General features: G+C 18.0%; 6 protein-coding genes across 6 annotated transcripts; 3 read left to right on the top strand and 3 right to left on the bottom strand.

Moving 5' to 3' along the window:
- Nucleotides 1–521: 521 nt before the first annotated feature.
- Nucleotides 522–2,639, top strand: PADL01_0518800 (conserved protein, unknown function; the record flags this gene model as incomplete). The annotated part of the gene is made up of 2 exons (XM_028685555.1): nt 522–1,854; nt 2,017–2,639. 2 exons carry the CDS (start codon nt 522–524, stop codon nt 2,637–2,639), a joined length of 1,956 nt encoding a protein of 651 aa, XP_028537042.1.
- Nucleotides 2,640–4,119: 1,480 nt separating this feature from the next.
- PADL01_0518700 (conserved Plasmodium protein, unknown function) lies at nt 4,120–6,153 on the bottom strand (the record flags this gene model as incomplete). Its single annotated transcript, XM_028685554.1, has 3 exons — nt 4,120–4,254; nt 4,376–4,713; nt 6,048–6,153. 3 exons carry the CDS (start codon nt 6,151–6,153, stop codon nt 4,120–4,122), a joined length of 579 nt encoding a protein of 192 aa, XP_028537041.1.
- Nucleotides 6,154–8,254: 2,101 nt separating this feature from the next.
- Nucleotides 8,255–10,285, bottom strand: PADL01_0518600 (zinc finger protein, putative; the record flags this gene model as incomplete). The annotated part of the gene is made up of 1 exon (XM_028685553.1): nt 8,255–10,285. One exon carries the CDS (start codon nt 10,283–10,285, stop codon nt 8,255–8,257), a length of 2,031 nt encoding a protein of 676 aa, XP_028537040.1.
- Nucleotides 10,286–13,642: 3,357 nt separating this feature from the next.
- PADL01_0518500 (carbon catabolite repressor protein 4, putative) lies at nt 13,643–20,530 on the top strand (the record flags this gene model as incomplete). Its single annotated transcript, XM_028685552.1, is given in 3 exon segments — nt 13,643–13,828; nt 13,846–19,341; nt 19,568–20,530. 3 exon segments carry the CDS (start codon nt 13,643–13,645, stop codon nt 20,528–20,530), a joined length of 6,645 nt encoding a protein of 2,214 aa, XP_028537039.1.
- Nucleotides 20,531–22,929: 2,399 nt separating this feature from the next.
- PADL01_0518400 (40S ribosomal protein S24) lies at nt 22,930–23,710 on the top strand (the record flags this gene model as incomplete). Its single annotated transcript, XM_028685551.1, has 2 exons — nt 22,930–23,283; nt 23,663–23,710. 2 exons carry the CDS (start codon nt 22,930–22,932, stop codon nt 23,708–23,710), a joined length of 402 nt encoding a protein of 133 aa, XP_028537038.1.
- A 633-nt stretch (nt 23,711–24,343) lies between these two features.
- Nucleotides 24,344–26,107, bottom strand: PADL01_0518300 (cytochrome c oxidase assembly protein (heme A: farnesyltransferase), putative; the record flags this gene model as incomplete). The annotated part of the gene is made up of 1 exon (XM_028685550.1): nt 24,344–26,107. One exon carries the CDS (start codon nt 26,105–26,107, stop codon nt 24,344–24,346), a length of 1,764 nt encoding a protein of 587 aa, XP_028537037.1.
- Between the last annotated feature and the right edge of the window lie 1,396 nt (nt 26,108–27,503).

The raw sequence follows: 27,503 nt of genomic DNA, 5'->3' as shown, positions 1-27,503 counted from the left end.
TTTAAAAATTGTTACCTTTATTCCAAAAATTCAAAACATAATAAATAATATGAAGAACAAATAATAAAGAGGAAAGGGAAAATAAAATATATATATATATATATATATATATATATATGTAACTATAATTTTAATAGTGCATATAAATTATTATATATATATATATATATATATATATATATAGAAATATAATTACAAATCGGAAAAAATTTATAAAATTTTAAGGGGTATTAAACCATATATAAATTTAAGTGTAAATTTATCGTCTAGTTGTTAAAATATTGTATTTTTATGCATATAATAAAATTTAAGAAAAAAAAATAAAATAAAATAAAATAAAATAAATAAAAAAAATAGCTAGCTGTCCAATAAAAAAAAAAAAAAAAAAAAAAAAAAAAGACTGACTAGCCAAATATATGCCATAGAGACAATTTATTTATTTTATTTTAATTTAAATATATACATATATATAAAATATTTATGCATTACAAAAAAAAAAAAAATTCAAATTAACAATAAAAATGGATGATTATAATGAGAAAGAAGTTTATATAAGTGAAGAGGAGGAAGAAGAAGAGCACGAACAAGAGCAAGAACAAGAACAAGAAGACGGAATAGAAAACAATAATGACGAAGAAAATTATGATAAGAGAAATGGATATTATATGGAAGAAAATCATAACCAAGATGTTGAAGAAATTCATGATGAAGACGATGTTGAGGAAATACATGAGGATGACGATGATGTAAATCATACATATGAATATAATAATGAAAAATACATACATAAGGTAGAAGATAATAATTTATCTGATAATGATATAGTAGAAGAAGATGAAGAAAATGATCAAAAAATAGACGAAGATTTAAATGAAGAAGAAGAATATGAACATGATAGTAATCATAATAATATAGATATTGATGAAAGTAATAAAGAAGAAAGTGAAGCTGAACAAAATTTAAAAAAAGAAGATTATGAAAGTGGTGATGAAGAAAAAAAAGATATTTTACAAAAGAATGTTACGTATGCAAATACCATAATAAAAGGTGGAAGGAATTTACGAAATTTAAACAAATCAAGTACATCATTTGATAAATCAGGAAACGAGAAAAATAATAATATGAATGGAGGTGGTAATAATTTTAATAAAAATTTATCAGATGAAAATAATTTACAAAATAATATACCCCATGGTAGAAGGAAAAGAAAAGTATCAAAAGATTTAAATTTAGATAATGAATATGTGTATGGAACTAATTTAAATTTTAAACATTCCCGTAATTTTAATGATGATGTAGATGATCATGATGAAAATGAAAACAACCATGATGAAAATAATAATGAAGAAATAAATGAGCATAATGAAAATGAAGACCATCTTATTAATAATGATGATGAAAATGCAAATAACGATGATGATAATAATCTAATTAATGATAATGAAAATGTTGTAAAAACTAATGAAAAAATATTAAACGGGAAACATACCAATTTAAGAGGAAGTCATTTGAAATTAAAAACAAATAGAACCAAAAAAAATAAAAAACTATCCAATAAATTGAATAGAAATATTGCTAAAAGTGTGAATAAAAATAATAATGGTAGATATGGAAATTTGGGAAGAGCTCATGCAACAACTACACAAGGAAATGAAAAAAAGGTTCATGCTTCGAATGATAACGCCGAATATACAACTTATAATAGAGGAAAGAATTCCACAACAAATAATTTTTCAAATAGACATAGTAGAGTAGCGTTTAATAATAATAATGAAGGTACATATTATGGTGGACATAATAACAATACTGGTACTAATCATGGAAGCAGATATAATGATCCCCATGAAGAAGCTGGTAAAAATAAGTGAACATTATAATATTTTATAAATATGTAAACATTTAACATATAATTTTTTTTTTTTGTAATAATACTTTTAATATTATATATATATATATATATGTATATATTTTTGTTTTATATGTTTATTTAATTTTTATTTGTTCTCATTTTATTAGAACCTAAAAAGGGAAAGAAAAAAAGAGTTACCGAAGAAGGTTCAAAAGAAAGTGGGAAGATCAATGTTGGAGATAGTTATCAGGTTTCGAATTTGCCAAACTTTTTCTTATGTAGATCTGAATTAATGTATAAAAATTATGATACTCAAGAAAATACGAATGACCAGATGTGCCTGTCTTGTTCAGGTTTACCATGTCATTGCAAAGTAGGAGAAGCAACATTAGTATATTCTCCTATAATGTTAGAAAGGGTAAGAGAGAGATGTTTAAAAAATAGAGGATATCATAAATGTGTAAAAAATGAAATAGAATTATCAGCATATGTACAAGAATGTGCAAAAAGCTGGAAATCAAATATTGATGAATGGGTACCCTTTTCACCTGAATATGCATATAAATTATTACATTATGCAAATTATGATCCACATAAAGCTATAAGTATAATGAAATCATCCGAATTTTCATTTCGTAAAATTATGGATCCTCCAACAAGGAAATATCAAAATAAATGGAAACCAAAGGATAAAAGAGAGCACATATCAAAAAATCCATTCCCTTCTCCTTTGACCATAAGAACATATTTATCCAAGCGACATCACAACAGTGGATATCACTTGCGATAAAATTGAAATATATATATATATATATATATATATATATATATATATTATATTTGAGAAATTAAGATGCATGCACAAAATATACCACTTTAATATATACTCTTATACATGCTTAATATAGGCATTAAAAAAAAACCAAGAGTCTTATATTGTATACAAATATTAAGTCCAAAATTCATATAATTAATTTTTTTTTGATAAACTATGTATACATATATATATAAATATATGTGTACTTTATATTTTAAAAAAAAAAAAAAAAAAAATTCCCTTTATATATGAACGTACCGAATTAAGATTGAATTTATTATTATTTTTTTTTTTTTTTTTTTTTCATTTTATATATTTTTATATATATATGTATATATATTTTTTTTTTAGTTTTATAATATATTCATAATTATATGTACCAACATATATATATATATATATATATATTTATATTTATATATGATGATATAGAAGAAAATATTATCTAATATTATTTTCAATGAATTATTCAATTTTTTTAAATAAGGAAAAAAGATGAACGTCATATGCAATATGTAATATTTACATATACAATGTGTTCCCTTATTCTTTTTACAATCAGTTTTTCCTTTTTTTTCTTTTTTTTTAAGTTTTAAACTTTATTTTAATAAAAAAAAATATATATATATAAAATAAAACTTTTCATAATTAAAAGTAGTTTATTCTTTTAAAAAAAAAAAATAATGTTTACATTATCCAATATATATTGATACATAAAATAAATATTCAATTTATAATGTGCTTAAAACATATGTAAGACACCACAAACAAAATGTGGTTTATTTATATTCATTTGTAATATTTCAACATTTTTTATTTATATTTATTCTTTTCTTCTTGTTATTGTTTCTTAAATTAAGTCTTTTAAAGTTAATAAAATAAAAACAATTTATTTTATTTTGATATAATAAATGTATAAATATGTAATAACGTTTGAATGGAAAAATATCTATGTAAAATATTACATACTTCCTTTTGGTCTCATGAAATAAATATGATCCAAAAATTAATTTAAAAAAAAAAAAAAAAAAAAAAAAAAAAGGGAAAAAAAAAATAAACATATAAAGAAAAAAAGAAAAAGAAAAAAAAAAAAAAAATTTATATAAATGTTATATTATATTTTTTAAATGTTATAATATGGTTAAATTATAAGTGGGTTATATTTAAAATATGATACAAAAATTACAATAAAATATGTATAGCGAAATATATATTTATAATATATATATAATTATAATATGACTATGCACATTTTATATATAATATAAAAAATATTATATAAATTTATAGAATATATAAATAAAATATATATGCTTAATATTCGTTACACAATAAATAAATAAATATATATATATATATGTGTCAAATATTTTATTTATACATTCATTTAATTGTATTATTCTTTATATGTTTCAAAAAATAGTCAATCTATATAATGATAAAAAAAATAAATTTATTCTCCTATTTTATTAAAACCTTTATTCATATCTCCTTGTGTTACATCATTATTTTTAAAGTATGAATCTAAATCATTATCCAGTCTTGTTTTTATATTGCTAGATCCCATATATTTATCTAATTCATCATCCTATTATAATATATAAATAAATAAATAAATATATATATATATTATATATATAGTATAAATGCCATATAAATATTTATTAAATGTCATGAAAAAATAATTTTTCCTTTTTCAAATATCTTACCAAATCCTTAGATGTTAATTTTCCTATTTTATCATGTAGATTTTGATTTTTTCTAAAGAAGACATTTCTTTTTTTATTATTTCTAAATGTCGTTCTTCTATTTCTAAAATTAGCACTCTTGAATTTTCTTGTAAAGGCTGTATTTCCATTGCTATTACCAAATGATTTGTCTTGAAATTTATTGGCAAGTTTTCTTTTGTTTTTTGAAAAAAAAGAATTTCCACCTCTTTTGTTAAATTTTCTATTCATCATGGATAAATTACTACGTCCATATTGTTTAAAAATATGTTTCCTTACATCTACTTTTTTTTTTTGAGGTGTAAATTTAAATAATTTACCTATAAATAAAATTCAGCAGGGAAATTCAGAATATGTGTATAACAACAATGAAAATAACAAAATATAATACAAAAAAAAAAAAAAAAAAAAAAAAAAAAAAGCCAACTAAAAAAAAAAAAAATTGGAAATCACTACAAAAACAATATTAGAACCAAAAAAGAAAAAAGAGGAAAAAAAAGAAAATCTTTTAAATATATATATATATATATATATATATTTAAGTCGAATCTATTTTATGCTCAGATTTTTATTTCTTTCTTTTTTCTTTCTTCTAATTAAGGTATATATCCTATTTTGATAACATGGTGCAATATATTTTAAAATGCTTTGGAATATTTTGTATTTTTTTTTTTTTTTTTTTTTTTTTTTTTTTTTTTTTTTTTTGCTATGATATTATTTTGTCCCTTCCTGTTTATTCTGTTTTTATCTTTTATATGGTTGGTAAGGAATATTCAAAAAAAAAAAAAAAAAAGAAAAATCTTTTACAAAATATATACATTTCATATTGCTATGCTGTTTTTAAACTTGTATAACTATTATTCTTTTTAATAAATATATTTCCATATAATTTTTATCTTCACATTTATCTGATGCAATAACTTTTGGGGGTTCACATATACTTTATGACATATATTATTTTTAAAAAAATATAACAATATTTTTAAAATATATCATCATTAAACTAATATATATGTAAATATCATATTGAATAAAAGTATATATTCCTCTTTGATAAAACTGGATAAGAGGCCTATTTTCTTTTACATTCCTTTTTTTTTATTTTTGGCTAGTATGCTTTATATAAATTATACGAATTATAAAAAACACATTCGGCTACATATCTTTTTCAAAATATTATTATATCAATATATAATAATATATGTTTTATTAATATATATATAATAAACAAACATCAATTTGTATTTATCATATTTTCTATAATATTACATTATATATATATATGACACAAAAAAATAAGCGCATAAACTAGAAATAATATGTATTTGTTCTGTTTTTATTAATACTTAATTTTAATTAATATAAATATATATAAACATATATATTCTAAAGTATTTTATCACAAGAGAGATACATAAAAAACATACATATTATATATATTTATATATATATATTATATCATAATAATGTTATCTATTCATATAACTTCTCATCAGATATAATTTTATATAAAATATATATTTATATGTTGGTTAACTTTTTTATTTTTTTTAAAATCGGCTTTTTTTTTTTTTTTTTTTATTATTTCATATAATCATTTATAAATGTATCATTTTATATATTTATTTATTTTATTTTTTTTTTTTTCACACACCTCTATTATTTGCTTGATAAGAAAATTTTGAAAATCCTGCTTTACGTGTTCTTAATTTTCCATCTTTTTTCCTTGCTTCAAATTTTTTTCTTTCTAATTTTGCCATGATTAATAAAAAAAAAATATATTTTAATTTTTGTTTGCTTGTTTTGAAATAATTACAATTATAGGTAAAAAAAATATTTTTTTTTGTATTTGTATACTTTTTAAAAATATTTTAATATCTAAAAATAAACTGTGGTAATATAAATATATATATATATATAAATTTTTTCTGTACTTTTTATTTGTATTTACTTCAAATATATATTTTTATTTGATCTTGTTTTTTTGTTTTTGGTACTCTTGATTATTTTTATATTTTTTTTTGTTTATTTTTAATTACAAATATGAATATATATGTTTTTTTAATTCATATATTTATATAGTATAAAATTATATATATATAATGTTATTACTATATTCTTATTTTTCTTCTATTTTTGGTTTTTTTTTTTTGTTATGTTAAAAAAACAACGGCTCATATATATAATTATATTTTGAAATATTTATATCTAACAAAATTGTTAAATAATAAATATATTTATTTAATTTTGAATATAGGAAATAAATAAATAATATATTATATTTATAATATATATATATATAAATATATATTTTTTTATTTATATATCATAGTTATTTTATATATATGTATATAATTTTTTCTTTTCTTTTTTTACATTTAAATAAAAGCTTATTTTTTAAAAAATAAATGAAAAAATAAAATATTAAAATAAAATTATAAAAGAAATTTGAAAGAAAAATAATAAAAATAAATTTATTAAAAAAATATATATATATATAATATATATTTTTTTTCTTTTTGTATTTATAATATTTTTATAAATATTATAATATATTTTAATATATTTACAAACATATATAATAAATGTATATATATAATTTTCTTATATTTTTTTTTTTAATAATTTTATTTAATAAAAAAAAAAAAAAAAAAAAAAAAAGGAATAAATATATAATAAGATTATTATAAATATTATAAAATTTTATTAATTTTATATATTATTTATATAATTTTTATAAGCAATGCATATATAATAAAATAATCATATGAAAAAAAGATACATGCGCATGTATACCTTTTAAAAGAATATATATATTATATAAATATATATATAATATATATATATATATTATACAAATATAATATTATACATATATATATAATATATTTATATATATATTATATATGTACATAAATATAATATTATTTATATATTATGCAATAATATGAATACATAATAAAAAAATATATATTATTTATATATATATAGTAATATTTATATTATTTTTCTTCCTTTCATTTTTATACCTGAAAAAAATCGAAACCTTTTTTCCCTTTTTTTTTTTTTTTTTCTTTTTCTTTTATATACATTTTAAATATATTTTTTTCAAAAAAAAATATGAATATTTTATTATTCAACTTTATGCAAAGAAAATTTTATATTTTTTATAATTTTTTTTTTTTTTATAAGCCTTACGTCTACTTACAAAAAAATATATACACCAAGAAATTATGTGCCTTTATAATAATATAGAGATAATAAAAAGATTTAAAAAGGTTTAAATAAGGGAATTCAAAAAGATAAAAATTAAACATATATATATATATATATATGTATTTACAAAATTTTGATAATAAAATTATTTAATTATATTAAAAATTGTGTAGTTTCCTTTTTTCATTATTTATTTATTGCTTAACCATTTTGTTATAAAAAATGAAAAATGCCACTTGTAAATATGAATGACTAAGAAATATTTAACAAAATTTGCTACATATTTTCTTATTACCAAAATAAATAAATATATACCTTTTTTATTATGTACCACTAATATTGGTTTTCTCAAATAAAATAATACCTTTATTAATTCTTACATTTTTATTAAAATAATTATAACAAAAAAAAAATTATTATATTTAATAATATATATATATATATATATATATATATGTATATATTTTTATAAGTTTTAATTTTAATAAGATTCATCTGTAAGATAATATATGAAACATATAAAAACACGTTAACAAATATATAACTACTTAAAAATAAAATATATATATATATATATATATATATATATATATATATAATAATATAAATATTTTTATTATGATGCCTTTTCTTTTTTTTTTTTTTTTATTTGAATACATATTTTCTTTCAAATTCTAATATCAACAATTCAAAAATAAGTTTGGTTATTTTTGAAAATAAATATAAGTCTTCCGTTATATATGGACAATATATTCTATGATTTTCAACAACATTAAATGGTCTAATGATAAAAGCATTTTTTATATCAGTTTCATTTTTGTCAGTGCTAGATATTTCTGGCGTTAACAAAACATAATAATCATATAAAGATTTAATAAAATAGTTCTGGTTTTCTAGATAAGGACCTATATTTAAACACATTTCTCCTATGCACTCTTTTAAGTGATTCTCCACATTATTATCATCATCATTACTATTATTACTATTATTATTATCACCATCATTACTATTATTACTATTATTACTATTATTATTATTATTTTTAGTATGGTCTTTATTATTTTCCATTTTATGTGAAAATATTATCTCCTTCATATCTTCCAATATATGTTCTCTATCCTCTTCACAAGATAATTTGTCACTATATATATCCTTTACACCCTGTTGAACTATTTGTGATGAAAATAAATTCTTCAATTTCCATTTAAAAGAAAATCCCTCTTGTTCTTTTTGAGAATTTTCAATATTAGACTCACTATTTGTTATTCCATCACTTTGTGAATATTCGACATTCTCTTGACATGAATCAGATTGACTAGCTACATCACTTGGGTTACATTTTTCATTTTTATTATTTTCTTCTATATTATTATTTTTATCCATATTTTCTTCTTTATTTAAGTCATTATTTCCCTTTTCTTGATTTTGCTCATGTTCCTTCTTTTTATTATCCCTCATTAATTCAATACACTTATGATATGTCTCCCTCAAATCATCGCACATTTTACTAAGTATAATATGCTCTGAAGTAAATTCCAAAGTGTCCTTTTCATTTTGTTTCCTCCTCTGTTCTAATAAAATGTTTTTTCTTTTCAAAATATGTTGTAACACATCCTTTTGTTGAGAAGCAAATAAGTCTTTGTGTAAAAAAAGTTTATTTTCTTTTAAAGAGAAATAGGAATATTGAACAATATCAATCTCTCTAAAACAATATTTACATTGAAGTATTTGTGCATGTTCTTCATCATGGGATTTATATGACCATCCAAATAATGCCATCAATTTAAAAATATTGATATTTTCATATTGATAGTTTTTCAATTTTTGAATAATTTTAAAATACATATTTATATCATCTTGTTCATCACAAAAAGAATCATCTAAACATATATCAGATAAAATATTTATAAAAGTGGTAATGTTGTTAATATTAAAATTTAAATTATTTAGATAATTTATGTCCACAATATATTTTTCATATAAAGGATATTTATTTCTAATTATCTCAATTCCTTTATCTATAATATTCTTATTATTTAAAAAAATTTCGATATATTGTTCTTTGAAAATTTTAACATAATGATCAAAAATACTAAACCTTTTTTTATTCATATTATTTTCTAAATATTTTTTTAAAATATATATTAAATCATTCAAAGCCTTTTTTATATTAATAAAAGGAACATATAATAAATTATTTCTTAATGATACTATATTATCTTCATATTCTCTAAGTAATTCCTCTTTTCTTAATGATTTATAATCTAAATCAAAAATACTTAAATCCATAAGAATATTTTTCCATGGACAATTATCTAAATGTAATAAGCATAAATCATTTATGCGGGTATACATTGAATATGTATCTTTTTCATAAATATATTTACAATTACATATTTCACATCTTATTACAAATTCATCTTGACATACATATCCATTTCTAGCTAATATCAAAGAAGATAAATGTGCTGGTTTTCTAACCCATGCTTTAAATGTTTGGATTCTTTTCATAAAGGATGTTTTATCGTTCATATAGTTCTTTATATCTTTTGTGTTCTCATCTTCTATATTTATAAAACTCTTATTGATATCAATTAGTTCTTCCTTATCATAATTTGAAGAATCACATTTGTTTGTGTCCTTAACACTAGTACTCAACGCGCTTGATTCGCTCATCCTTCATTTGAACATTAAAAAAAAAGGGGAAATATCAAAAATTAAACATATAACAATATATATATAATTATATCTTTAATATTATTTATTATATATATATATATATATATATATATATTTTTTTTTTTTTTTTCTTCTATAATTTATTCATGACACACCATGTCATATAACATAAATATTATATATATATATTATATATTTATAGAGAACAATAAAAAACAAAAAACAAAAAAAAGGATTAACATACAAAGATCCATTTCGAAATGATTTATTAAATTATTTACTTCATTATGATAATCATTTTTAATAAATATAACATATAATAGAAAATATATATTGATATGTAAAATATATATATATTTATGAATATATATATATATATATATTAGATATACCAAATTAAAAATTCATATTTTCTTTTTTTTTTTTTTTAAAAGAGAACAATATATAATCAAATAATAATTTTTACATTTTTCCCCTTTAATTTTATTATTTTCCCTATTATAAAATTATTATATTATATATATATATATATATATATATATATATATACATAGAAATCTTAATAAATGTTTTTATATATATATTATTTTTAATTATTAAAAATACATATTTTAGGAAAAGGCAAGAAATATATATTAATACATATATATATACATATATATATATATTTATTTATTTATTTAAAATTATTGTATTCTTTTAATAAAATATTTCAAATAATATGTTCATTAAAAATTATGATATATTTGTCCCCTTGGAATTATAATAAATATAAAAAATATAAATATTTAAATATTTTTATTCATTAACAGAACAAATATTCAAAAGGTATATCCAAGAAAAAAATATATATATACGACGAATATATTATATATATAGATACATATATATATATATATATATAATAATAATACAAATTTAGTAAATATCTTATTAAGTTTTTTATAATAATAATGTACGTATGAGTATATTTTATACATTAAAGAGAAAAATATATATATATATATTATAATAACCTTTTCTAAAAAAAAAGAAAAAAAAAAAAATATGAACGAGAATATTGATGTCAATCTTTCAATCTTTACACTTGACACAAATTATAATAATAACCTTTTAAAAAATATATTCTTCTTTTTATAATATTACAAAATATTTTATTAAACATAATTATACATTGTCTAATATGTGGGAATTATTATACATATAAATATATATATGAAATTATTTATTTATATATTTTCAAACATTATCTCTTGTTTGTTCTTTAAAAAAGACTTCCCGAAATATTTTTTATTTTCAAATATATATAAAATATATATATTCCTTATGATGACAAAAAAATCTTATTTTTTTTTTTTTTCACATTTCCCCTTGTGTACAACTTAATATTCAATGAAGTTTTTTTTTTTTTTTCTAAATAACGACATTGAACAAATAAAGAATGCTCACGTTTATGATAAGAAAGGAATTATATTACAATATATTTTTTTAAAATAAAAACATTATATATATATATATATATATATATATAAAGAAATATGTGGAAATTATATGATTAATTTAATTATAAAAATGTTACACGTATGATTTTGCATTATGCATACATTTATACATATATTATACAACATTATAAAAAAAATATATATATAATATATATATTTTATTTTCCTCTCTTAATGTGGAAAAACTTAAATATATGTATGTTTATATTTGTTTATGATTTCATATTATATATAGATAAATTTAAATTTATAAACAAACATGATTTTTATAATATATTATATTTTGTTCATGTTTTAATACGTGTGTACTTATATATATATATATATATATACATGTATATATTTATATATCATCTTTTATATATTCCATTTTTCTGTAAAAAGTTGTGTTTCTTTCTTTTTTTTTTTTTTTTTTTCCCCATAATCCATATAATAATTATATACATACATAAACTTAAGCACAATTAAAAAAAAACAATAAAATAAAATAAACATATTATTTACAATATATGTGTCATCATAAATATAATCATACACAAATATATATATATATATATATATATATATATATATATATATATATTTATATTTATATATATTACATTTATAATAAATATTTACTTATAAAAAGTATAAGCAGAACTTAATATGGTAAATTTATATAATTTCATACTATATATATTATATACATATAATATATATATATATATATATATAATAATATGTATGTATAATATTATATATTTGCGTATGAGTTTATATATTGTATATAAAAATAAAACAAGGTGAAAATAAATGAAATTAAAATATTATACATATATTATGATAATATATATTATTGAAACTTTTTTATTATATATATATATATATATATATATATATATATAATATGATTATGATAATATCTAAAACTATTAGAGATATTATTATATTTTTAAAGTGAAATTATTTTGTTTTTAAAATAAATAGAATGTATGTAATATTATACCTGAACATATAATAATATATTATTAACATATTATTATATATATATATATTTATATATATATGTGCTTATTAATCTTTTACTATTAAATATATATATATATATTATAATTTTTAATTGTATAAGGAGATTTTATATATAAACAATGTATACATATTATTGTAAATATTTAATATTATAACATCCTAAACCTTTCTCGTTGAATATTTTTATAAAATAAAATCTTATACACCTACATATTTTTTTATTTATAAAAACACATTTGTATGTATACACAAAAATTTTGCAATTATTTCAAATATCGAAAAAAAAAATAATAAAATAAGAAATAAGAAAATATATACATATATAATATATTTAGAAAAATGTAAATCCCATATATATTTCAATAATATATATATATATATAAATATATATTTATATATATATATTAATTTTTTTTTTTTTTTTTTTTTTTATTTATTTATCAATGAAATTAATAAACTTCAGGGGATAATATATGAGAGAGAAAATTACTATTTAATTTTATGAAATAATAAAATATGTTATAAATAATAATGTAGTTTTTTTTTTATTTTCCTCTGAAATGTAACTTGAGAAAAAATGTAACTTATAAGAAAATATAAATATGAAAAATATAAAACATATAAGGTAATATATAATATATACTTATATTTATATATACATATATAATATCATACCATTCCTCATGAATCGTATTCAAAATAATTTAACTTTGTGGTGAAAACAAAAATTAGCAACCCCCTAGCTACACACACACATATAAATATATATATATATATATATATATATATATATGTATATATGTATATATATATGTATATATATATATGTGTATATATTTATATGTATATATATCCAAGTACTGTCAACCTCCAGTATTCACAAAATAAAAATATAAAAAAAGAAATTCACTTTTCTTCTCATATAATATGGATAATCAAACGGGTAAATCTAACCTTACGTTTTATAAAAAAAATAAAAGTAATGATAGTGAAACTACATATAAATGTGAAGAAAAAAAAAATAAAAAAAATGTAGAGAAAAATAATAAAGTGGTAGAAACACATAAAAATTCTTTTAATTTTAAGGAAGAAAATGTAAATATAAATGTAAATGTAAACAATAATTATTTTCTTAATTCTATAAATAATGTAGAAAATAATTTCAATATAATGAATAAAAAATGTTCTAATTCAATTGGGGGAGCTACTGTTCTCACAAATTCCTCGGAATTACATGCAAATGATCAGGCAGATCATATAGAAACAGAATCTAAAATAATGGGACATAAAAAAAAGAAAGTTAATCAAATGGTTAAGGTGAAGATGAAGCAAGAACCTAAGGATGAACAAGACAACATCACTGATAAAAATAAGAAGAAAAATAATACAAATGAAATGGAAAACACTGATTATAATAATATTCATATTAGTAATAATAATGATTATTCTTCATATTATTATAATAGTGATGTCGATGTAGAATCTATAATGGATACACAAGAAAACAACAAAAACAAAAATATGAAAAATAATAAAAACTCAACAGAAAATAACAACAACAATGTCATGTCAAAAGATATTAAAATAAGAAAAAGCAATATTATAGAATTGAATAAATTATTAAAAGAAAATCTAAGAATAGAACAGAATTTAGAAAAACAAGAAAAATGTAAAATAGACCAAGGTGATGAATATGCTGAGGAGGAAGAAAATAATTATGAAGAAAAAAAAGATGATCAACAAACAGTAAAAGAAATATCAAATAGCCAAAATATGGGAAAAGACGAAGAAAATTCAAAAAAAAAAAAAAACAAACAAAAAGAAAAATATAACGAATACAAAGATGTTAATGATAAGGAACTAAGTATGGAACAAAAAAATAATCAAAATGATATTAATGAACAGTATGAAGAATTAGCAAAGGATACTAAGAAAGAAAAAGGAAAAAAAAAAAATAAAGATAACACAGATAATAAAAATATAAAAGATAATAAAAATATAAAAGATAATAAAAATAACAACGATAATAAAAATAACAATGATAATAAAAATAACAATGATAATAAAAATAACAATGATAATAAAAATAACAATGATAATAAAAATAACAATGATAATAAAGATAACAACGAAAAAGATAAAAATAATATTACTACAATAGAAAAAAATGCATCGAAAGGAAAAAAAACAAAAAATAAAAAAACTAACCAAAATAAAAAAAATGACATATGTGAAAATAAAGAAATTAAAAATATAAATTATATATCGGAACAAAATATAAATGAAAATCATCTTTCATTAAAGGAAAAAAATGTGCAAGATAAAAAAGGTGAATATAATAATAATACCATAGAGGCGGACAACAACAATAATAATATTAATTATTATAATAAAAATATTACAAAGAATATTATAAATAATGATATGAAACATTTTGTCAATAAAAATTATATGGAACATAATTATGTTCACAATAATGCATATATATATAATAATAATAATAATATTAATTATTATAATAATAATGTTCCTTATAATTATGATAATAGCATCTTTACATGTGATATGCATGATGATCAAAAGAATTATAAAGACGAATTGAAAAATGAAATATTGAAAAACGAAATATTGAAAAATGAAATATTGAAAAATGAAATATTGAAAACAAATAACAAATTTGTTGTAAATAATAGTAATTTTAATAAAAATATAAATAACCTAAAACTTTTGAAAGATTATAATTTCAATGACATAGTTAATAATTTAGAACAATATAAAAGTATGAATAAACACGTAACAAATGATAATAATAATAATAATAATAGGATACATAATCCTTATTTTAATTATAATGATGATAATAAAAATATAAATGATGATATAGAAAATAATCAGGAAAACAATAGTGTTAATAATAATCTTTTTAATTATAACAATCATATGTATAAAAAATTTGTGTGTAATCCATATGTCGAAAATGTTTCTAATGTATCTGTAACAAATGATCAAAAGAATGATTTCTATAATCCTTATGGGAATATCTGTTCTTATAATTATAATATAAATAAAAATATATTGAATAATAATAAAGTAACTAATAATAATAGTCTTAATTCTAATAATGTCAATATTACGAATAGTATAAATACCATGGGTGCTAACGATGAAAATTATATATTGAATAGAAATTATAATAATATATTGAACAACAATAATATGAATGTTAATAATATACCTAGTGAAAATAATAATATAGGACAAAATAATAAAACCAATAATAATATGAATATTCAAAATAGCATATCAAAAGAAAATTTACATAATATTATGGATAGTACTACTCATACACATTCTAATTCCTTATGTAATTCTCATTATATGAATAATACTTTAATATATGATACAAACAATATTATGCGTAATGATAAAATATCTAATATGAATAAGGATATGCTTAATGAGAATGTAGATGTATATTCATATGGATATATGGATAACAATATGCCTGTTAATGTTGTATATAATAATTTTAACGACACCAATACATATTTCACAAATAATAATAATAATAATGATAATAATAATGAATGTAATATTAATATACAAAAGGGTGACACCAAAATTGATAATGATCAAAAGGGGGGTAATACTACTACGAATAATAATAGTAATAATAATAATAATAATAATAATAGTAATAATAGTGATGATAAACAAACTAATGTTACACATAAAAATCTTTTAAATAACATTGATCTAAATAAGAATGATAAAAATTTATTAATACTCGAAAAAAATAAAAAAAAAACCTCAAATAATAAAAAAATGATAAGTGAAAAAGACTCCCAAAATAATAATTCTAACAGCACAATAAAAAATACACAGCATATAGAAGATGGTGATAATAAATTAAAAAGTGAAGGGTTAGAAAACAAACAAGAAGAAAGCAACAAGGAAGATACTACTAAAAAGATAATTATTAAGAAGAAATTAGATAATGACAATAATAATAATAATGATAATAATAATAATAATAATAATAATAATCAAAATGATAATAATAATGTTGATAAAACATTAAATGAGAAAAACAATTCAATAACATCCACTGGTGTAATAGAAAAAATTCAATTAAATAAAAATTCTTTATACACATCCACAAACAAATGTGAGAAGAAAGATGACATTAAAAATATAAAACTAAATAACAGTTGTAACAATAAAATGAATGAATTATTAGAAAAGAGAAGAAATAAAAATAAATATTTAGCCGAAATTATAAGATGTGAACTTATATGGGGACCAACAAAAAATAAAGAACCAATAACACCAGTAGAAAGTTGTGAATTACATCCAGTTGTTATTATAAAAGATCAATATGGACATTTATATGATGATGATGAAGATAATGAAAATAATCCTATAGGTAAAACAGTAAATATTTTCTATAGATGGAGTAGAGGACCACCTAGAACAGTATGTTTTTTTCATCCACAAAAAATTGCATGTTTACAATGTACTGTAACATTTAGATGTTTTTGTTCCTATGAATGTTTTATGAAAGGTTTTGATCATCTACATAAATATTATAAAAGTAATGGATCTATTAATATTCCATCACATCCTAATTTGCATACATATGGTGTACCTTGTTCACCTTTTGATTGGGATAATTATGAAAAGAATATCGAATTTGATGAAAAACATTATAATTCTTTGATACAATCAGGATTATTGAATGAGCCAAATAAAGAAAAATGGGAAATTATAAATAATGAAAGAAATTATATTCCTTGTCAAAAAGATATTGGACATCAAATTATGTTAGAAACTATGATACTTGATAAAAATAGCGTCTCATCTGGAAATATAAGTGATTCAAATATAACTCCCTTTGATCAAGAACAAAATGAATTAAATGATACTAGTGAATATGAAACTTCATCTGAAGAAGATGATGCTTCACAAATTAATCAAAATAAAATGTCATATGTCAAATATTCAGATGTTCAACAAAATGAAATTAACTTAATGAATAATCAAATTCTTTTAAGTAGTTTTAATGAATCTGTAGATTTTAATAATTATAAAAATATATATCTATTCAAAAATAATAACAACAGTAATAATAATAATATTGGAACTCATAATGTGAATAATATGAACATGACCCATATGAGCAATTCAACAACAAATTTTTATAACTTGTATGATATGGACAATAATAATAATAATAATAATAATAATAATATTAATAATAATAATATTAATAATAATAATAATGTTGCATGTCTGCAGGTTCAAAATGGCGAAACGGATTATATGGCCATAAATAATACATATAATGCTGTAACTATCGGTATGAATAATAAAGCAAATAATTTGAATAATATAAATAGTGTGAATAATATAAATAGTGTGAATAATAATAACCTGAATAGTCATTCCCAATCAGTGGATATAAAAAACTGTGAAGGAGGAACCATATATTTTCATGAAAATAATCTTGATTATTCTCATAACAGTTACAAATACAGTACGAATAATATTACCAAGCTTGTTGATAAAAGGATGAACAATTATGAAATGACATATATGAATACAACACAAGGAAAAATAGATAATACCCACAACAATAATAATAATAATATTAATAATATAAATGGAAGTATTATGAATAATAATCATTCAGCCTCTTTGGGAACATCAAATAATGTAGGAAACACAAATGATAAATATATAAATAATTTTAGTTATCCAATAGATAATAATCATATATATATAAATAATCAAATGAATTATATCAACAATATGAATGTTCCATCATCTCAACAAAAAATATATAATGATATAAGTATAGAATCGAATAAAGATTTAAATACTAGTTCAAACAATCTGCTTACTACTCCATATACAAACAATATGTTAGATGGAATAAATATTCAAAGTACTACTAATGACACAAGAACAATGAATACAAAAATGATATTAACGAATCCCTTAATAAATGTAGATAATAACAAAATTGGTTATAAGAATATGTTAAATAATAAATACCCTAATATATCATCATTAAGTATTAATCAAAATAATTATATGAATGATACTCATATGAATGATCATAAGACAAATAGTATTTTACCCGTACAAGAAAATAATTTTTTAGTTAAAGCAAAGAAAAAAAAAAAAAAAAAAGATGACAAAATGAATAATAAAAAAAAGAAAAAGAAAATATACGTTTTAGATGATAAAGTATGGAATAGTATAAAAGATCCAAATATATATCATAAAATAATAACAGGTTGTTGTATACCCAATATAACTGTTTTTCCGAATTATAATATAACATCTTTTAAAAATTATAATCATACTAATCCACAAAATCAATTTACTATTATGACATGGAATGTGTTAGCAGAAATATATGGAACCATAGAGGCGTTTCCTCATTGTGATCCTTATATGTTAGCATGGTCCTATAGAAAAACAAAAATAATTCAGGAGATATTAAATAATAGTCCGGATATAGTATGTTTGCAGGTAACAAATATTATAAGAGAAAATGATATTGTAACATCTGGATGTATAATATGTATATGTCAATATATATATATGTATATGTATATATATTTATATGTATATATATATATATATATATATATATATATATATATATATATATATATTTATATTTATATATTTATATGTTTATATTTATGCTTCATTTTTGTAACTATAAATTTATTACTACATTTTTTCATTGCAGGAAATTCAAAATGAACACTTTTTGGACTTCTTCAAGCCGTCGCTTGGACAATTCGGATATGAAGGTGTTTACAAACAAAAAACGAAAGAAATCTTTACCTCCCCTTCAGGTAAAAGAAGAGGAGGGAAATATACTATAGATGGATGTGCAATATTTTATAATAAGAAGAAATTAAAATTTGTTGAAACATATGCATTAGAATTTAGTAAATTAATAAAAGAAGCTTCTGTTTTAACCTTACCAAAAGAAATTCAAAAAAATCCTTCGTTAGTTAAGAGATTATTAAAAGATAATGTAGCATTAGTTATATTGTTAGAATGTACTCAACAATATTCTAAAATATATGATAAATCAGAAGATAAAAAAAATAAGAAATTACTTATAGTTGCTAATACACATATTGTTGCAAATCCTGAAGCTAATTATGTAAAAATATGGCAAACTCAAATATTAGTTAAAGTAATAGAATATTTGAAAATAAATTTTATTAAGAAATATGAAACAATACCTAGTTTAATAATTTGTGGAGATTTTAATAGTACTCCTTCAAGTGCTGTCTATCAATTAATTTATAAAAAAACATGCAGTAGAACACATGAAGATTTTAATTCAGATAAATATAATTTATTAACAGATTTAAAATTAGGTCATAATTTAAATCTAAAATCAGCATATGCTATATCCAAATTATTATCACAAAAATTAAATCCTCAAGAATATAATAATTTAGAGTTATATGAACCTTTATTTACTAATTATACAAGTAATTTTATTGGATGTTTAGATTATATATTTTATAATGATGAAAATCTTAATATTATATCAACTGTAAATGTAGCAGATGAAAATCAATTAATACAAGAAGCACAAATATATCAACTATCCAATTGTGCTTTACCAAGTCCTATAAGACCATCTGACCATTTACCATTAATAGCAAAATTTGAGTTCAAAATGTTTTGAAGTATTTTTTTTTTTTATTATTTAAAGTATATTATTTATTTTTAAAGTAATTGAATAAACAAAAATATTATATATAATAAATATTTTATATATACATTATATATATATTACTTCCAGAGAAGGTTCCAATAGGAAGTTAGATATAAAATTAAATAACTACATTGTGCCAAATATAATTGTATATATATATATATATATATTACCATTAGAAATAACATGAAATATATAATACAACACAGTGATTAGTGTTAAATATAGAGAAAAAGCAAAATTTTTACTTTTTTAATATATCCTGATATGCACATATATATATATATATATATATATATATATATATATATATAGGTATGTATTTATGTATGTGTGTGTATGTGTTTTTTTTTTTTTTTTTTTTATATATTCATACATATTAATTCATTATTTTGATAATATTATAAATTTTAATGATCATTTTTTTATTCATTTTGTAGCATTTTTTTTTTTTATTTTTCATTATTTCTATTTATTATGTATTTATTTATTTATTTATTTATTTATTCATTTTCATTTAATCCTTCTTTTTTTTTTTTTTTTTCGTAATTAAATATATGTAATACATACATATATATATTTATATATATAAATAAAATAGTAAAATAAAATAAAATGATGAATATAATAAATGAAAAAAAAAAGAAATTCATTTATTATAAAAAAAATTCATTGTATTTATTGTTATTTTGTTTATGTGTTTTTCTTTTTCTTTTTTTTTTTTTCTGTTTTTTTTTTTTTTTTTTTTAATTATGTATATATATATATATATATACAATTACATTTTTAAATATTATATTTAAAAAAATTTCTTGTTTTTAAAACTTTTTTCTATAATTTTTTTTTTAATAATTCAATATATTTTCTATTCATTTAATTGAGTTTTATTTGGGATTATTATTAAGTGTAGAAAACAACACAACCAAAATTACAACTCTATTAAAAAATATGAGACATATACTAATATTTATTTGTTAATTTGTTTGTTTTTTTTTTTTTCTTTTTTTTTTTTTTTTTTTTTCCTTATTCTCAAAGATACGTGTAACTAAATTTTACATGTACCTCAATAGTATGTATTACTCAATAATAATTTATATATGATATACATTTTATAGCGAATATAATACCGAATATATATATGTAACAACAGAATAAACCTTTAACTTATTTAAGGACTTATTTATTATATTATTATTTATTTATTTATTTTTTTTTTTTTTTTTCCTATTTCCTCTTCATATATTTTTAAAATTAAATAGAAAGGTTTAAATTAAAAAAAAAATTAAAAAAACTCACTCAATTTTTATCAATATAAAAAATTTATATTTTTTGTATATAAAAAATAATAATATATATATATAATATTACTTAATTTATTAATTTATGAAATAAGCCAAAAATATTCCTTTTACTATATATTATATTATTATATATAAAATAACCCTTTCTATATAATATATATATATATATATATATTAATACACCTTAATCACTTCATATATATATATAATAATATATACTTATAATAAATATTATTATTATATAACTTATTTTATTAAGGTAAAAAATAAAAAAATTATATAGAATAATAATATATTTTTTACATATATAAAAAAATAATAATAAATAAAAAAAGGAAAATAAAATAAAATGAAATAATAAATATGAGTATACAATTTGATTGAACAATTTATGTATATATGCTTTTATTTATTATATATAATAACCTTAAAATAATTTGAAGAGTAGAAATAAAATAATTGCATATATAATAAAATATATATATATATATAGTTATATATTATATATGCTTAATTTTATAATAAATATATTATACATATATTATATATATTATATTGCCCTAATAAATAATATTATAAAATAGTTTAACCTTAAATACTTATTTATATATAATGTATATATTTCATCATTATTTTACCTTTTTCTTTTATATTATATAAATATAATATATATATATATATATATTATATAATATATATAATTAACAGATAAAATAATTTAAAAAGGAAAAAAAAAAAAAATACAATTCATCATTGTATAGGAGGAGATTCTTTTATATATATTTATAAAAAATAAGTTCTTGTTTTATTTTATTATTTTTTTTTTCTTGAAGATATAAATTTTATTTAAAATAAGAACTTTTTTCTTCAAATACAAAAATATTCGACATAAGTATTATTACCATTTCTTTAAAAATATAATTTTATATATTTTTATAAGGAAAAAAAAAAAAAAATAATAAATATAAATATATAATTAAAATATATATATAAATATATATTTTTTTTTAAGATATTATTTATAATTAAACAACTAAAAAATAAATAACAAAAAAAATATAAGAAATCATGGCAGATCAGTTTACAATTCGAGTAAAAAAATATATGAGTAATCCTTTATTACGTAGGAAACAATTTGCCTTAGAAATTTTACATCCAAATAAAGGATCTGTAGCAAAAAAAGAAGTAAAAGAAAGATTAGCTAAAATGTATAAATTAAATAATGTAAACACTATAGTTTTATTTGGATTTAAAACATTATTCGGTGGAGGAAGAACTAAAGGATTCGGATTAATTTATAAAAATGTTGATGCTGTTAAAAAATTTGAAAAAAAATACAGACTTGTTAGAGAAGGATTGATAGAGAAAACAACCAAAGCTGGAAGAAGAGCAGCAAAGGAATTGAAAAATAGAAGAAAAAAGGTAAACTATTTTATAATTTTTATACATATTTATATAAATAAAGGGACAGCATCACATATATATATATATATATATACAATATGTATGTTTTAATTTTTAACACTTTTACATTTCGTTTGTTTTTTATTTGTATAAATAGCTATATATTATGAAATATAAATATGAACATAATACTTTTCTCATCCTAAGAAAAATGTATTGTGAACATATATATATATATATATATATATATATATATTTATTTATTTATATATACTTCTTCATTTACGTCTTACATACAAATAACCTCATCCCTATCCTTATTTCAAATATTTTATTGTATTTCATTTTATCTCATTTCTTTTCATTTTTTTTTTTTTTTTTTTTTTTTTTTTAATAGGTTCGTGGTACCGAAAAAACCAAAGTATCTGGAGCCAAGAAAAAATAAACGCATTAAAAATATTATTTTATTATTTTATCATATACTTCTGATGAATTAAAAATAAAATAATAAAATGATAAAATAACAAAATGTGCTTATTTAATGTTGACAATTTTTATAGGTTTATTATTATTTATATGAATATTTAATATATACATATTCTATACCCTGATATATATTTATATGTATGTATGTATATTATATGTATATATTTTATTTTATATTTCACTTCATTTTTTTTTTTTTTCTTAATTTTTTTTTTTCTTTTTCTTTATATATATATATATATATAAAATATTATAAAATGACTTTTTTCTAACAGTCTTATTGTAAAAGAAATTTAAAAAAAGAAAAAAAACAAATATTTAAAAGTATATATAATATTATTAATTATACATTTGTATGTTAAGCCAAATGTTAGATTATCTTTTTACTAGCTAATACACAAAAAAAAAAAAAAAAAAAAAAAAAAAAAATTTTTAAGAAATAAGAAAAAGAGTTGCAAACGAAAAAATTAAATAATAAGGAATAACAAATAAGAGTTATAAAAATAATGAATAATAAATTAATAATATATATATATATATATATGTATGTATGTATTAGTACATGTTGATATGCACATATGTTCCTATTTGATTAAGAAAATACTATACAATATTTCATAAGTTTTTTTTTAAATTTTGTTATACTATATTCTGTGTTGCTGTCTTTATGTGCATGCACAGGGTCGTTAAGTTCTTGATTTAAATTTATATTTATTTTTTGTATGTTCTGTTTATTTTTATTTTTGTCTGGTATTTGCGTGTGATATGTTGTTAAGGCTAATAATAATATGATGTGCCAAAGGGAGTGTTTAAAAAAAGAACGTATGTTTGTTCTTGATGGTTTTTGAATAATTTTTTGGAATTTGTAGAAAATAAAAAGATTGGGTAATATGGATGTTAATATATACATATAAGATGTATATCCACAAAAAAAGAAAATAAATGGAAGAGATGATAAAGTTATTAAATAAGGTTTACATAATTTGGCTGTATATAAACCATTTTTATCTTGAAGAGGAAACATTTTGTAATTCCCTTTTATATAATCATCTTTATATAAATATGCAAGTGAATAAAAATGTGGAAATTGCCATAAAAATTGTGTAATAAATAAAATCCAAGGCTCTGGAAAAAATAAATTCTGTTCAATAGCTGAACATCCCATTAATGTTGGTATGGATCCTACAATTGATCCTACATGTGTATTATATGGTGTTTTACGTTTTAATGGTGTATATATACATGTATATAAGAAAATATTAAAAATTCCTAGAAAAGAAGTTAAAGGATTATTAAAAAAATATAAGATGAGACTACCATTTAATGCTGATATGAATGCAAATATTTCAGCATGTTTAACTGATATACTTGGATTATTAATTGCTAAGGGTCTTTTTTGTGTTCGCTTCATCAATTTATCTATATTTCTTTCAATAATCTGATTAAATGTATTTGCACTACTACTACATAAATATACTCCTACTAATAATCCACTTATATCAATAAATGAAGAACCACCTAACATAAAATAACCAAAGGAACTACTTAAAGTAACCCATAATGTTAATTTATGTTTTGACAATTCCAGATAATTATTTAAATATAATAATATAACTTTATAAAATAAATTTATTTTATTTTTTTTATATTTTTCTTTACTAATTGTGTCATCTATAATAATATCTTTTTTAGACATTCTATCATTTGCAATAAAATCATTATTAAAATTATATGTTTTTTCTTTTTCCTCACATAATAATAAGGTCTCTACATTATTTATGTTACTACAAATATTGTTTAGATTTAAATTGTTATTATTATAATGAATACTATAATTATTATTATATAAGTCTTTACTATGATTCATAAAATGAGGCTTATTTATTTGATACATTTTATTTTTAAGATTATCACATAATTGTCTCGTCATTTTATCATTAACGTGATCATTGTTTCTACAAGTAAGATCATTTTTTATATATTTCTTCATATCGTCTTTTATAAAATATATATTTCTAAGACTATCTATTTTTTCTTTAACATGTATTTCTTCCATATTCTTATTCATATCAAAAGAATTATTTTGTATCTTTTTAAAAATATTGCGGGAACAAAAATATCTTTTATATAAGTGTGTTGACTTGCCATATTCTTCTTTTTTATAAAATAAAACTACATTAACTTTTTTCCTTACATATACACTACTTTTTGATGAACTCGAAATAACAACTCTAGGTAAATAAAAAGTAAAGTATTTATTTACTTTCTTATTTATAATATAATTATCAAAATGTAAATAGCTTGCCACTTGTTGGTTTAATACACACTTATGACCAACTGAATAATTTTTATTCATTTTTTTTTTTTTTGAAAGGTATAATAAGTTTAAAAATATATATATATATATATATATATATATATATACAACTTTTACATATTCTTTAAACCTTCAAATATATAAAAAATAAAAAATTTATAAAACAAAATATGCTTACAACTGAAAAAAAATAAAATAAAATAAAAAAGTCAGCAATTGTTTATACATATAAAAATGTAAATATATACACTTGAAAATAAATACATTTTTATAAATAATACAATACATATTCATATTAATTTTTGATATGATCATATTTTTTTATTATTTATTATAAAATAAAAATAGAACAAAAAATTATTGTAACATTTCTTTAGCATAAATAGGAACATATAAAAAAAAAAATAAAAAAAATAAAAAAAAATACAAATATACATATATATATATATATATATATATATATATATATATATATATTTGTTTACATATATTTCTCATAGTTTCCATTTATGTGTTGATAGGCAATTTTCATTATATTTATAATATTACAATATTTTTTTAATACTAACATATGAACCGACCAAAATATTTATATACATAGATTTTTTTTGTGGATTACATTAAGATTAGTAATCTTTCCCTTTTTCCTTTATATATAATATATATGGAAGAAAGGAAAACATTATGTCGTCATAAAATACATTTTTACAACAATATTATAATTTTTATAAGTATAATAAAATGGATTAATTAAAATGTGTATGTATATATATATATATATATGCATCTATTGAAATGCTGTAATGTTTTTTATTTTATAGATAAAATATTTAAAGGTATATGAGAACAATGAACTATAATTTATAAACAAAAAAAATAAAGGAATTGAAATTTATTATTTTTTTCGTTGGAAGGTTTATATAAGCCTAAATTGTGAAGATATCTTTTTTTTCTTTTTTTTTTTTTCTTTTTTTTTTTTTAATAGGAAAAAGAAAATATGAATTTTGACGTTTCTCCTTAATTTATAGAGAAAAAATATATGTTCGAAATATATGTACACATGAATATATTATATATAAACAATTATATAAATATATATATATGTATATTTATTTATTTACACAATTGGCACACCTCATAAATATTATTCTCTTAATTTTTATTTATATTACTGTCCTATGTAATTTATAATTTGTAATTTCTCACATTTTTCTCTTTTAATACATATATTTAAATTCATTGTATATTAATAATACAAAAAAAAAAAAAAAAATTAAAATAAAGAAGAAACAGAAAAGAGAAAGGGGGGAGGGAAAAAAGAAAAAAGGAAATAAGTTATATATTATTTGTTCAAGTCTCCACTTTATTTTTTATTATATAAAATTTTGATAAATTTTTATAAACAGCTAAAATGAAATAAAATATAAAAGATATA

The sequence above is a fragment of the Plasmodium sp. gorilla clade G2 genome (assembly GCF_900097015.1).
Source record: "Plasmodium sp. gorilla clade G2 genome assembly, chromosome: 5".
NCBI classification, from domain to species: Eukaryota; Apicomplexa; class Aconoidasida; order Haemosporida; family Plasmodiidae; genus Plasmodium; species Plasmodium adleri (nom. inval.).
The sequence above is the reverse complement of the archived record's forward strand: the minus strand, read 5'-3'. Positions and strand labels throughout refer to the sequence as shown.